The 13,308-nt window shown below is 42.2% G+C and overlaps 1 protein-coding gene across 3 annotated transcripts in view; it reads right to left on the reverse strand.

Moving 5' to 3' along the window:
- fhit (fragile histidine triad diadenosine triphosphatase) overlaps window positions 1-13,308 on the reverse strand; it is a 372,469-nt gene that overhangs the window by 47,049 nt on the left and 312,112 nt on the right. For all 3 annotated transcript variants that reach the window (XM_084347996.1, XM_084347998.1, XM_084347997.1), the window contains one exon: window positions 3,301-3,369. In XM_084347996.1, the coding sequence (XP_084204122.1) occupies window positions 3,301-3,369 (69 nt within the window). The remainder of the gene's footprint in view (window positions 1-3,300; window positions 3,370-13,308) is intronic.

Consider the following 13,308-nt stretch of genomic DNA (forward strand, 5'->3'; position numbering starts at 1 on the left):
CACTTATTATAAGTGACTTCCTGAAAGCTACACTCACAGATCTGGTTTGCATTTTTCAAAACTGTTCTTTTGACTCTACTTTTGTAATGACAGTGAACCCATAGTGATGTGATAAAAATCAACTTTTATCAGCATAAATTCTCAAATTAAACACTGATGCCAAAAAGTACTGCCTTGATTCAACTTACAAATACATATTATTAGATGATTTAAAAGTAATCCTTAAACTAGAAAAAACTAATCATAAAACCAACTGTGTGATTAGAAGAAACACTTGACAGTCAGTACAGAGAGAGTCAAACTTTTGACATTGTAGTTCAGTGGCATGTGTCTCAAATGTCTAATTTGTAGACTATGGCAAGAATTCAAAGGTAGCTCCAAAAACATATGGGGCAGCATATCACCAGAATCACGACAAATGCTACCATTAGCTAATTAGTTCATGGCTCAGTTAGCCATGGAGCCAGTGGCCTTACAGTGTGCCTTGTCTGGGACCTCGTATCACAGGGGGAGTCACACCTATGTGGCCCAGCTCACCTGGATTTGGCAGTCTGACGTGAGACTGAACACAGCCTGACACCAGGTTGCGACTGAATACAGCCTCCAAGACCAATGGAGGTCAGTTCAACAGCAAGAGATACAGTATGGTGGAGATACAGCTGCTCTGATCAAGACTATGACTTCAGAGACAGGAGAGATGTGCAGCAGGAGAGAAGCAAGACAGAGTCAGACATCAGCAGTGTGTGTAAAAGACGTTTAGAGCTGGAATATTTTCACATCTTACTCTGTGAATTGAGGATTTATTTTGACCAAACCAGAGGTGATTGTGGAAAGACAAACCAAGACTGTGTTAGTGAGTATTACCTAGTGTATGTCAAGTTTGAATAAAGTGTGTTTTATGATGAGTTAAGCAGGCATTTAAGCTTGTTTTAGTTTGGTAAAAGAGAAATTGTATTCAAAAGGTTTACGGTTGTATTTTTCTGTTTAGTAAGGAAAAAAGGAGTAAGAGTATTTCACCTTTGATATTTTGATCAGTTTTCATTTCTGTTAGTGTACGAAATAAGCTCTCAATCTGTTTAAGAATTTGAATGGCATTCAGTTTGGTTTGTTTGTGACTGGAAACACATAGTTTAGTACTTGAACATGACTTACTCATTCAGTGAGCCCTCTTGCGCTGTATGAAAGCACTTGCATTTATTTTGTTTCTCAACTAACTTATTCCACCTTTTCTTTAATTCGTCACCCATCTGTATGTGCAGGTGATTTGGTATTTAGAAACCTGTAATTTTAAATAAAAAATGTACAATTGCCTAATGCTGCCCTTTGCAAAATCATCATGCAGTGATATCCATAAGTGCGACTTTAACACTGACGCATTGAGCTGTGAACTTTCAAAACCAAATGGGACTACAAGTTGCCGGTCTGTTTTTCCTTCCCTTTTCACAGTGTTGATAGAAAGGGGCTTCACTTGCTCTACTGCCTCTTAAAGAGTCTTTATCAACAAATAAATGTGTGAAATCTGGGCGATAAAACATTTAACAGTGGTAAGGTACGAGTGGAATAAACAATGGGTGATGATTCACCACAAAGAAAAACACCTCAAAGAAAAATGTTCTCATTTGCTGGATGTGACATAGAAAATATAAATGGTGGTGCTGCTACTGCTCTTACAATAACCCTTATGATCACATGCAAATTAAAAACAAGCCTATTTATATTTAGCTGCTGGGACTCTGCTGTGGAACTGCACGTTTCATTTCTCCCCTCAGGCACGATGAGGAAGTATAGTGAAGTTCTTTTTATTAGATGTGGTTATTAGAATATTCATATCAAACTCACCAGTTATTGATATTCATTTGCTACAGACTCTCTTGTTACAAACTCTAAATGTCACAGTGAAATTTAAAACAGCCTGAAAGGCATGTTCATTATTTTCTTATTGAAGTGTTGTGGTTCATTGGTTTGGAGATTTTGGCTCCAGGGGGCTGTAGAGCCTACTGATATTTGTTCAGACTCATCTCTCAGATGTTTAATTAAAGTTATTAGGAGCCACAGGTGAATCAGTTCATTAGAAGTGAATTGTGTGTTCAAATTTCAGCAGTAACAAACAAAGAGCAATGCAGAACAATGCAGTACTAAAATATAAATGGGTCCACCAGCCAACTGCTACTTTGATCTATCTGTCTGTCTGTCTGTCTGTCTGTCTCTATCTATAAAGTTGTAGCTGTAAATTAACTGTGTGCTGAACTGATCAAGACTTCATTTTCTCCCCTATTAGTACAACTTTTTTATTTGCAACAGGAAGAATGTTTTTCCTTCATTCAAAAGTATATTGGTGTTTCATGGTATGTGTGCTGTGGTGTCATTCTAGTAGTAAAACAGATGGATATACAAATAATACTATACTATTAAAAAGATTATTTTGAATTTCCAAAAGTCCTCAGCAGCAGAACATCTTCTAGGCAATACAAGTCCCCAAGCAAGATATATAAAACTCTGTGTAGATTCATGACTACAGCTGTGTATAAAGTAAGAAATATGCATAGGCATTGTTTTCATCAGCTTTTTAAACCTGTTTGTATGCCTGATTCTGTTTTATAAATCTGAGTCATTGTGGAAATGGGCTGATGTGCACAAGCTTAATTTTCACTCCCAGAATGAAACATAACTGGATATAGAAAAGCACCATTTGTATATCGCTACTGTTTCCTGCTCTACCACCAATCAGACCTGACAGTGACAAGAACAGCAAAGAAGTAAAGGTACAACTGATTTAGTTTCATCAGTGAGGCTCTCCAACAGCATCAGAACAGCTGTCATTACATGAGACCATTAAGCATGGCTGTGGCACCTGCACATCTCAATCATCATCATTAAACATCAGAGGGATCAGCAATGATTCATCTATTCAGGGCCCTGGCCAAATTGGGGCCCTAAGCAGAATTTTATTTTGAGCCCCCCACACTCTCATAACACATTCTCCCTTTACCAGTTAATGTATGGGGAAAGGCATACACATTGTTTAGTGCATACTGTACACATCATTTATACATCTGGCCCCCTCGTGTCTTTGACATAGTGCTTCTAAATATGTACTGATGTGGATTACTGAGAATCTTATAGACAGAAGTTATTCAGTTCATCTATTGTATTGTATTGTATTATATTGTATTCTACTTTATTCTGTTCACGGTGTGAAAATGATTAAAATAGTTGTCAGTGTAGGTTAAATACAGGTTGTCTCTTGTATGATATTACGGGCATTAAGCATTCAGGTTAGTCACCAATCTGCCATCTTACCTCATCGTACACACTGTCATTCCGCTCAAAGTCCCCTGCCTTCCTGGGCAGCACATGGACATGGACATGCTGTAAGCAAACAAACAAGAGAAGGCAATGGTTAAGATGTGGTGCTCTGTCGAGAAACCAGGTACTTTTTCATGTGGGAGTTGTTTGACAGGCTGATGTGACAGAGACGGGTTCCTTAGAGAATCTTTATTACTTCACAGTACATTGGAGAAGTGTTACTGCCGTGCCACAAAACACATGAGGGTGACCGTGCATTTCACCAAGCGTGCTACCTGTACACCATCGAGACTCTTTATTTTTATGCTTGTAAGGATTTAATTGACTTTTTCCATCCCCCCCTTCTGGTGTCAACCCCCTGCTGTCACAAACTTGGCCATCTGTATAGTTAACTTTGATTTCTGTCTCTGCATGGATGATATGATCATGTCCCTAAGAAACTGCTTTATATTACAAAATACATGCTGAGAAAAAAACAAACAGCAAACACTCACGAAAGCAGAAACAACAAACTGTTTTCTCAGATATTACTTGTCAGTAAATAAAATAAAGTCTTAAAACATGTGGTTACATAGAAGATGACAAGTAAGTAATCAAGCTTTATAGAAAGACAAGAAACAAGATCATTTAAAAAAAAAAAAATAAAAAAAAAATAATATCCTTGTTTTAGGAAAATTACATGAAACATTAATTTAAAAGCGGTGTCTATCGTGGGCAAAGACCTATCCTCCATCTGAGCTTGTTTTCTTGAGAAAACTGTTCAGTAGTTTTTGTGTCATTCTGCTGACCAACCAAGCAACCAACCAACCAACTAACCAACCAACCAACCAACCAACAGATGCAGGCAAAAACATAAAAAACCATCTTGGCCCAAAAAAAAAGAACAAGACCTTTGTTAAATATCTTTATTGAGATTTGTATTTACATTATCCCAAATGTTTCCCTCAATGTTCAAACCTAGAGAAATCCACAATTTAACTCAAGGTAATGGTATGTTTCATTTGGTCGCCTGTCACTATAACTTCTGGGAGATAATCAGAGAGCGAGGAAGGAAGTGAGTGAATGAGACCAAGCATAACGTTAATAAAACTTTAATACTTTGCCTCATCTGTGACAATTCTGTGTAAACACAAAAAGCTCCAGAAAAATGACCTTTATCATCATCAACAGCTCCAAGAAAGAAACCGTGTTCGACAGCAGAGAAGCAAATGAAGCAAAACAAGAGTAAATATAGCCAGGGCTTTCCAACGTTGGAGACACCTGTGGACAAGTAAAAAGCTGAACTCGCAACATTTCTTTTAGACCGGTGAGTGTTTACCAAAACATATATTTAGTGTACTTAATGACAACACAAACTGTAACAGTTAGTGTGATGAGACTGTTTTCTTGTTACTGTGGCGTTGCTTAGACTGAGCTAAGTAAGCTATAATGTAAACTTGTAAACAAACACCACACAGGAAGATTATTAGATCATATTTTGGCTGGCTTTTGGAGTTTCAGCAGTTTGGTTGATCTTTGCATATTCTAGCTCTGCTGTCAGTTAATAGTTGTCTGTATTTATAACAGATGACTGTAATTTGCAATTGTATGGACCCAGTAGTAGACAGGTTAAGAAAATGTCGACCAGTTAATCATATTGTAACCACTTGGCATTACTGTTATGAGATGAGGCAAGATCTGAGGTTATGAAACTTCCCTATAGATTTTGAGGACAATACAAGGTTTATTTTGTGTGTCTGACTGTAGTCATGACACAGTTAGATATTGTGAACAGTTAGTAAATCATGAAGTTCTTGCTCCAGGAATAAACAGGTTGCAGCTCTGGCTTCTACCCTGATGAAGAAACGACCAGGCCTGGAAGATCCTGCTGTATCAAGCTTTGGACCAAGTAACTGTAGCCGTGTTTCTTTAAAGCATTTTTATGCGCATTTTGAAGAACAGAATTAGATATTTTGAATTTGAATATTGACAAAGTCGAAAAACTTTAATTAAAAACTTTAAAACCTCTTATTCACAAAAATGTTTGTGCTAGGTGGTATTCAGATCAGAGTTCATGCGCAAAATGTTGAAAGGCTTTGTGACAGCTTTGCTCAGATGTGGGTTACAGTGGTTGTTCATTATGCCTGCTTACACAGACCTGTGTTTGTTCCACCGACAGAATGAGCTGTTCTCAGAATTTAGTATCCATTTATATCTCCAAAAGTTTCATTTAGCATTTATGTACCAAAGAACGCAGCAATGAAACTGAGGAATGGTGAATATGTGGGTAAATAAAAATGCATACATAGTAATGATTATTTCAGTCTTTACAATTTTAACAACTCAGAAGAATTAATTTGCATAGAAAAATGAAATAATATAAAACATATAAAATGAATAACAAACTAAATAATAATAATAAACTTTGAGAACGGGTTTAATACTGCCCCCTATTCTTAAGCAGTGTACATGCGGAAAAATCTGCAAGAACATCCACGGCCTAAAGATCCACCGAGCGAGGATGAAGTGCCCGCTGGGAGCAGAAGCAACACAACGCACAGGTTCTCAACCTGGTGAGACGCAGGAGGAGCCAGGCCCGGAGTCACCCCATAGTGCCCGGAACCTCCATGTGTTGGAAGCTAATCCCTCGAGCATCAAGTCTGACAGGAGGCGGATCAAATGGCCGGCAGCTAGCATGTTCTCACTGTGGAGGCAGTTTGATGAGGATGTGGACCAAATTCTGGAGGCATCGGTAAAGGGGGAGGCGGACAGGAAGCTACAAGCCATGACAACAATCATTGTCAGTATCGCAGCTGAGCGATTCGGCGAGGAGGAGAAGATGAGCTCTGGAACATCTTACTCAAAGAATCAAAGAGCTGTGAGGATCCACAACATCAGGAAGGAGATGAAGGTACTGAAGTCCCAGTACAAGGAGGCCATAGACGATGATCGCATTGGCCTGGCCCAGCTAATGCGCATCCTACGGGAAAAGATCAGGGTTCTCCGCCGGGCTGAGTGGCATCGGAGGCGGCGCCGTGAGAGAGCCCGCAAGCGTGCTGCCTTTATCTCCAACCCCTTCAAGTTTACCAAGGATTTGCTGGGGCAGAAGCGGAGTGGTAAACTTGCATCCTCGCAGGAAGACATAGACCAACACCTGAAGCAGACCTACAGTGACCCCGCAAGAGAGCAGGAGCTGGGAGATTGCAACATCCTCATAGACCCCCCTGAACCTGAGGTGCAGTTTGACACCTCAGAGCTGCAGCTAAAGGAAGTAAGGGAGGTTGTCCGCAAAGCAAGGGCGGGCTCGGCTCCAGGACCAAGTGGCACTTCATACAAAGTGTATAAGAACTGTCCCAAACTCCTGCTGCGTCTGTGGAAAATCCTGCGAGTTTTCTGGAGAAGAGGGAGGATCCCAGATCAATGGAGAGTAGCTGAAGGAGTGTGGATCCCAAAGGAGGAAAACTCCACCCAATTAGACCAGTTCTGCATCATCTCCCTGCTGAGTGTTGAGGCTAAGCTCTTCTTCAGCACTGTTTCCAAACGACTGTGTACCTACCTGGAACAGAACACCTACATCGACACATCTGTCCAGAAGGGCGGCATCTCGGGAATGCCAGGCTGTCTGGAGCACACTGGTGTGGTGACACAGCTGATTAGAGAAGCAAGAGAGAACAAGGGCAACCTGTCAGTGCTGTGGCTTGACCTGGCCAATGCATTCGGCTCCATTCCACACAAGTTGGTTCAGGTCACACTGGAAAAACATCATGTCCCCAGCAAGTGTAGAGACCTCATTGCTGATTACTACTCCAATTTCAGGATGAGGGTCTCGTCGGGAGCAATAACATCACGTTGGCAGAAGGTGGAGATCGGCATAATCACAGGGTGCACTATCTCTGTGACACTTTTCTCCCTAGCCATGAACATGCTCACCAAGTCTGCTGAGCCGGAGTGCAGAGGACCCCTATCGAAATCTGGACAGCGGCAACCCTCCATCAGGGCATTCATGGATGACCTCACAGTCATGACAGAATCAGTCCCAGGCTGCCGGTGGATTCTTAAGGGACTCGAAAAGGTGATGGATTGGGCCCAGATGCGATTCAAGCCAGCCAAATCAAGGTCCATGGTGCTGAGGAGAGGGAAGGTGGCAGACAATTTCCGCTTTAACATCACAGGCACAGCTATCCCAACCATCACAGAGAAGCCAGTCAAGAGCTTGGGCAAGGTTTTTGACAGCTCCCTGAGAGATACAACATCTATCCAGTCGACCTGTACTGCGTTGGATGGCTGGCTAAAATCCGTGGACAAGTCGGGCCTTCCAGGAAAGTTCAAAGCCTGGGTATACCAACACGGAATTCTGCCCAGGATCCTGTGGCCCCTCCTTGTCTACGCAGTCCCCATCTCTACAGTGGAGACTTTAGAGAGGAAGGTAAGCAGCCACCTCCGGAGATGGCTTGGATTACCAAAGAGCCTGAGCAGCCTCGCACTCTATGGGAACACCAACAAACTGCAGCTGCCCTTCAAATCCTTGGAGGAGGAGTTCAAAGCCACAAAAGCCAGAGAAGTGGTTCAGTACAGGGACTCACGTGATCCAAAGGTGGCTAAAGCAGGGATCCAAGTGAGGACTGGAAGGAAGTGGAGGGCAGAGGACGCAGTTCAAGAGGCAGAGGCAAGGGTGCGTCAAAGGAGCCTGGTGGGAGTGGTCACACGAGGCAGAGCTGGGCTAGGCTCCTTTCCAACACCCCAAACAAACACCAGCGGGAAGGAAGGGCGCCGCCTTGTCCAGGAGGAGGTGAGAGCTGCAGTGGAGGAATTGAGAACCGTCAAGGCTGTGGGAATGAAGCAACAGGGAGCTTGGACAAGATGGGAGCATGCTATCGAGAGGAAAGTGACTTGGGCTGAGTTGTGGAAAGCCGAGCCTCTCCGCATCAAGTTCCTCATCCAGGCAGTATACGACGTGCTTCCAAGCCCATCAAACCTGCACATATGGGGCATAGCCGAGACACCAGCATGCCCACTGTGCTCCAAGCGAGGAACCCTGGAACACATCCTCAGCTGCTGCACCAGGGCACTTGGAGATGGGCGGTACCGCTGGAGGCATGACCAGGTTCTGAAGACCATCGCTGAAGTTATCAGCGAAGGACTGGTGTGGGCGAAGCGGCTCCGACCCTCCAAGGAAACCATTGCCTTTGTCAGAGCTGGGGAGCAGCCAACCCCTGCCAGAAGAACATCTGCAGGAATTCTAACCTCTGCAAAAGACTGGCAGCTGTTGGTGGACCTTGAACATCAGTTGAAGTTCCCCAGCCACATTGCAGCTACCACCCTGCGACCAGACATTGTTCTTGTGTCTGAGTCCAGCAAGCAAGTGCTGCTGCTGGAGCTGACCATCCCTTGGGAAGACCGCCTGGAAGAAGCTTTTGAAAGGAAGCTCTCCAAGTACACGGGATTGGTCAGCGACTGTCAGCTGGCTGGATGGAGAGCAAGGTGTCTTCCAGTGGAGGTTGGATGCAGGGGTTTTGCAGCCCGTTCCCTAACTAGAGCCTTCAGCTATTTGGGCATCGAGGGAGAGAGAAGGAGGAGAGCCATCCACAGTACCACCGATGCGGCAGAGAAGGCCTCAAGATGGCTGTGGCTCAAAAGAGGAGAACCATGGAGTCATGGTAGTTAGCCAGCCATCTGGACACAAGCGGGGGCCTGATCAGCCCCGGCTGGGTCACCTGGAGGAGGGCGTATTATGTTGAAAGACCCGAAACGTCCTATGATTTCAGGCACATAACTGACGATGTGTCCAGAGGCATCAGCAGATGTATGTACACAACAAGAAGTTAAGAGGCCATGCTACAGAGCAAATTAATCACCCTAATTGATTGTTCACGTTGCAGTATGAATATCTGTGACCCAGCAAATTCACATTTTCAGGAAACATATAATAAATTCAGATTTGAAGCAAACTTCATGAATGTTTTTGTGACAAAGTAGTTGTGTTCCACTCATTCATCACAGAAACATGAGAGCTGTAGAAATCATTGGAACTGAAGACTGCCGTGATATACATGTTCTTTACAAGTGTATATAGACTTTCGACCATGACTGTATATTAGGGCTGTCAAGAGATTAAAACAAAAATAATCGAATTTATTGCAAGCTTTGTGATTAATTAATTGCGATAAATCGTGTATATGTTAATATTTGCAGTAATCATTTACAAATGCAAATGTATTTTTGTCGATGAGTGAATCAATCAATAAAATGACATTCTAAACTTTAAAAGGAGGTGATGTTTCAATCTCGAAATACTCTGATGATACAAAAATTCCTTGCTGCATAAACGCCACAAAATGGAGCTCCTGTCAACAGTTCAATCTGGGTGTTTCTTGAAGACCCACTCCAGTATTTTTATGATCTTTCCTGACAATGTCAATAATTTTTGACGAATAACTTACTTTTGTGCTTAAACTTAAAAAAATGAAGCTGTCACTAAAATGGAAAGGAATACAGTAGAATCTGGAGCTTTTAATTCATCCACTAAGCTTGACTTCTAGTGTTATAATGAAGGCTGATTTATGGTTGCATGTAGGTTCTACACAGAGCCGATTTCATAACCTATGCATGTGGCATATGCTGTAGTGAGCATTTATACATGTGCACTGGTGTGTCCAGTCCCGGCGGCATGGGCGGGCATTGACGGGCCGTGCCCGCCCACAGAGTCAGCCGTGCCCGCCCTGGGCTGGAACCTGTTTATTTTATTTGGGCTTTGTTTATTACCTCGGAGTGGCCAACGCTCTATTATTCCTATCTCGATTTGTCCATCATACAATTCAACCAACGAACGAAGGAAACGTGCTGGCCAATTACAGGTGGTGGGGGGGCGGGTCACTGAGTCATCCTCATGAGAGGGTAACGCTGCTAGTACTTGACGTTCATGGTCGCAGTTGCTCATAGAGTCGCTAGTTAGCTGTGGCGTTCGCATGGATTAAAGTTCTCCGTCGCTACGACGGACTTCCGTCATTCAAACTTCACAGAGGCGACTTGTGAGATCAATGTAGATCGGAGAACTGTTGGCTGATAGTCATATAGTCATATATTGACAGATTGTCACACTCTACAGCCAATGGTATCGTTAACAGTGTGCTCGCCTGACCAATGACAGTGCAGTGACCCACACGGGGCGGGATCTCAACACGGAGAGGCGCTAAAGTTTAGCTGCTCAGCTAGCAAGGACTCGTCGCGCTGCTACGTTATCAGCTGAGTTTAGTCAGTGAGACGTGGGAACTCGTCTGACACGGAGAGTCTCCTGTTGTGTGCTACATGTGTGAAATAACAACTATAGTCTGGACTTTGTCTGCAGTGTGTCTGTGTAAATGGCTTCATTCAGCGTCTCTCCCTCCCCTTTGGCACCGTGAGTTACCATGGTTACAGCCCTGAAACTTTATACTGATGATCAATAAGATGCTTTTGGTTAGTTTGACTGTACAAAATCATGAATGTTGCCTGATTGTAGCTCAATGCTTAAATCTCGTATTATAACATATAGAACAAAGCCTCAGAGCTTCTTTGATTATTAACAGTATGTTAGTGATGACAGAAAGTGATAATTCGCCATCAGACTGACAAGGCTGCAAAAGTTGCTGCTTGTATGATGTATTTTTCTGTTAAACGATAAGAGGCTCACTTTAAACAATATTATTAATAATAATAATTAATGATAATGATGATGAGAAGAAGTAGAAAAATAGCGTACTGAAAAGTTCTGTAGATGGTTGATTATTTGAAAGAGTAAAACTTGATAGAATTTGAATAAATGCTTGAGTTGAATAAATGGACACAGCACTACACTATTTTGTTTGTTTGTTTTTTAGATTTTGGGATGAACTGCCCCTTTTTAGTAAGAGGAAAATTATTTCTCCGCACTGTAGGAGTGGTCACAGAGCCATTGTTCAGCCTGAAGCAAATAAAATGTAGGTTGAAAAAGTTTGCCCCCCTGAAAAAATGTAATGCCCCCCCTTAAATTGTTTTCTGCAGCCGGGTCTGGGTGTGTCCATGTTGCTGCTGGTAAAGCGGATTACCAGCTGTACTTTCCCTTTATAAACACACCGACCCACAGCTGTATCTCTGGACTAGAGAAAGCGGACTGGCAGAGTGTCTGCAGGGAGGGCCGCAGGAAGCCTGCCCTTCAGACATTCAGCCTGTCAGCTCTCTCTCTCGCCCTGAGACTCTCAAGGAGCGAAGAGAGGCTCTGTAAGAGGAGTGTAACCCAAGAGGAGCAGCAACCGGCCAGTCAGGAGGGACTGCAACAGCAGCAGTTGGTGATGCTGACGAGTTCAGTGTAATTGTTGGGGAAACTACTGGTCTCAATCCCTGTTATGAGCACAGCAGCTAAGCACTGGAGGAAAAGCTGGAAAATGTGCTGCTTCCAAGTGATCCAATCGCATTATTTTGCCCACATGACTACAACTTGCAGTTACATTCCTTGGGGGATGCAGTGCTGGGGAGGTGCATGTCAGGCTACAGCGAGGGGATGGCATTGATTCTACAATTAACAACATCCCATTCTTGGTATGAAAAACAATGTTAACAGTTAGAAACTCTAGCCAGAGTTGGGCTTTAGTCATCTGCCTCTATCATGTTTACAAAGCTGCAAGTCGAGTGGTGACATAGAGCGCAATTAATCTGCATTAATTGTTCTATAATTAATTAATCAAAATTAACACATTATACTGATTGCCCTTTCTGCCATAGCCAGCTGTAACAGTAGTGAGACACAAAGTGTGTAATGTGATGTAGTTCCACATAGGTATCAGATCAGAAAATGCTCATATGTGTGGTATAGGAAGACAATGACAAATGACTAATTTTGTCATTTTCTGTAGTTTGGAATACTTGTTGAGGAAAAGTTATGCAGCCATTACAATCAAAAAGATACACCCCCCGGGGGAGAATGATTGGTCGGGAAGTTGTCATGGCAATCTGCCCACTAGGATTTTGGTAAGTGGATGTTTTGACCAGATGATGTTAGACGATGATGAATAAGTCACTGAAGTCTCTTGGCTTTCATACACCAAAGTTTTCTCACTGGGTGCCTAAAACAGTGACAAAACAAGAACATACCTCTTAAAAAGAACAAAAATCTTTGATTTCAATGTAACACTTGTCTCTGGACTGGAGCAACTTTTCTTTTCAGCTTTTCTCAGCAGCAAGTCACAGTGTCTGCAAAAACATATCCCACGAAGAAAACATTGAACATTTTCTAGTTTAAAATACTCATAGTTGATTGTCTGTGGGTCTTTTGCACAAGTGTAACATTTTTACATATTTTTGTTCATCATTTAAAATGTATATGATAATATGTCAGCCCAGTACCCACAAAACCAGTTGTCCCAAAACAAGAGAATAGCATTTCAATTTGATAAAAACTGTGAAAAAATGTAAAATGTATAATACATACTCCAGATGAAAGAGGAGAAAGTAAAACATCTTTAAAACTAAAAGCAGTGAATTTTTAACAGTATTTATTCTTATTTTGTGGTTGGTCAAAATTTGTCTCCAGCTTTTGTCAACACCGTCAGATATTTAGGAAAAAGCAATAAAATCAGACACCGACGTGGTCAACTATATTCCCGAGGACCTCCTTTCCACCCTCCATGTTTGCTAAATGCAATAAGGTGAAAAAAGCTTCTATAACTTTTACATGTTCATTGTCAGCTGTCACAACCACGACATGTCAACACCATCTCTTTTGTATAGAAAGGACTATTGTAAATTATGACATAAATGTATGCATTAGAAAAAGAAGCCAGAGGCAGCAAGCAAACAGAAAGAAAACAAGATGGCTCCTGTATACAAATCCTGAGTGTCTTGTAAAAAAGTGTATTATTGTCACCACCATCAGACGTCACCACCGTCAGATTTGCTGTCTGACACAAAAAAAACATCCAAGTTGTCCCTAAATGGGACCTTGAATATAATTCAGGATAACAATAAACAGTAATATGGCTTATAATGTTTAGTTTTAACCTCTTTATTTAA

This window comes from Pagrus pagrus (assembly GCF_965226575.1).
Source record: "Pagrus pagrus genome assembly, chromosome: 3".
NCBI classification, from domain to species: Eukaryota; Metazoa; Chordata; class Actinopteri; order Spariformes; family Sparidae; genus Pagrus; species Pagrus pagrus.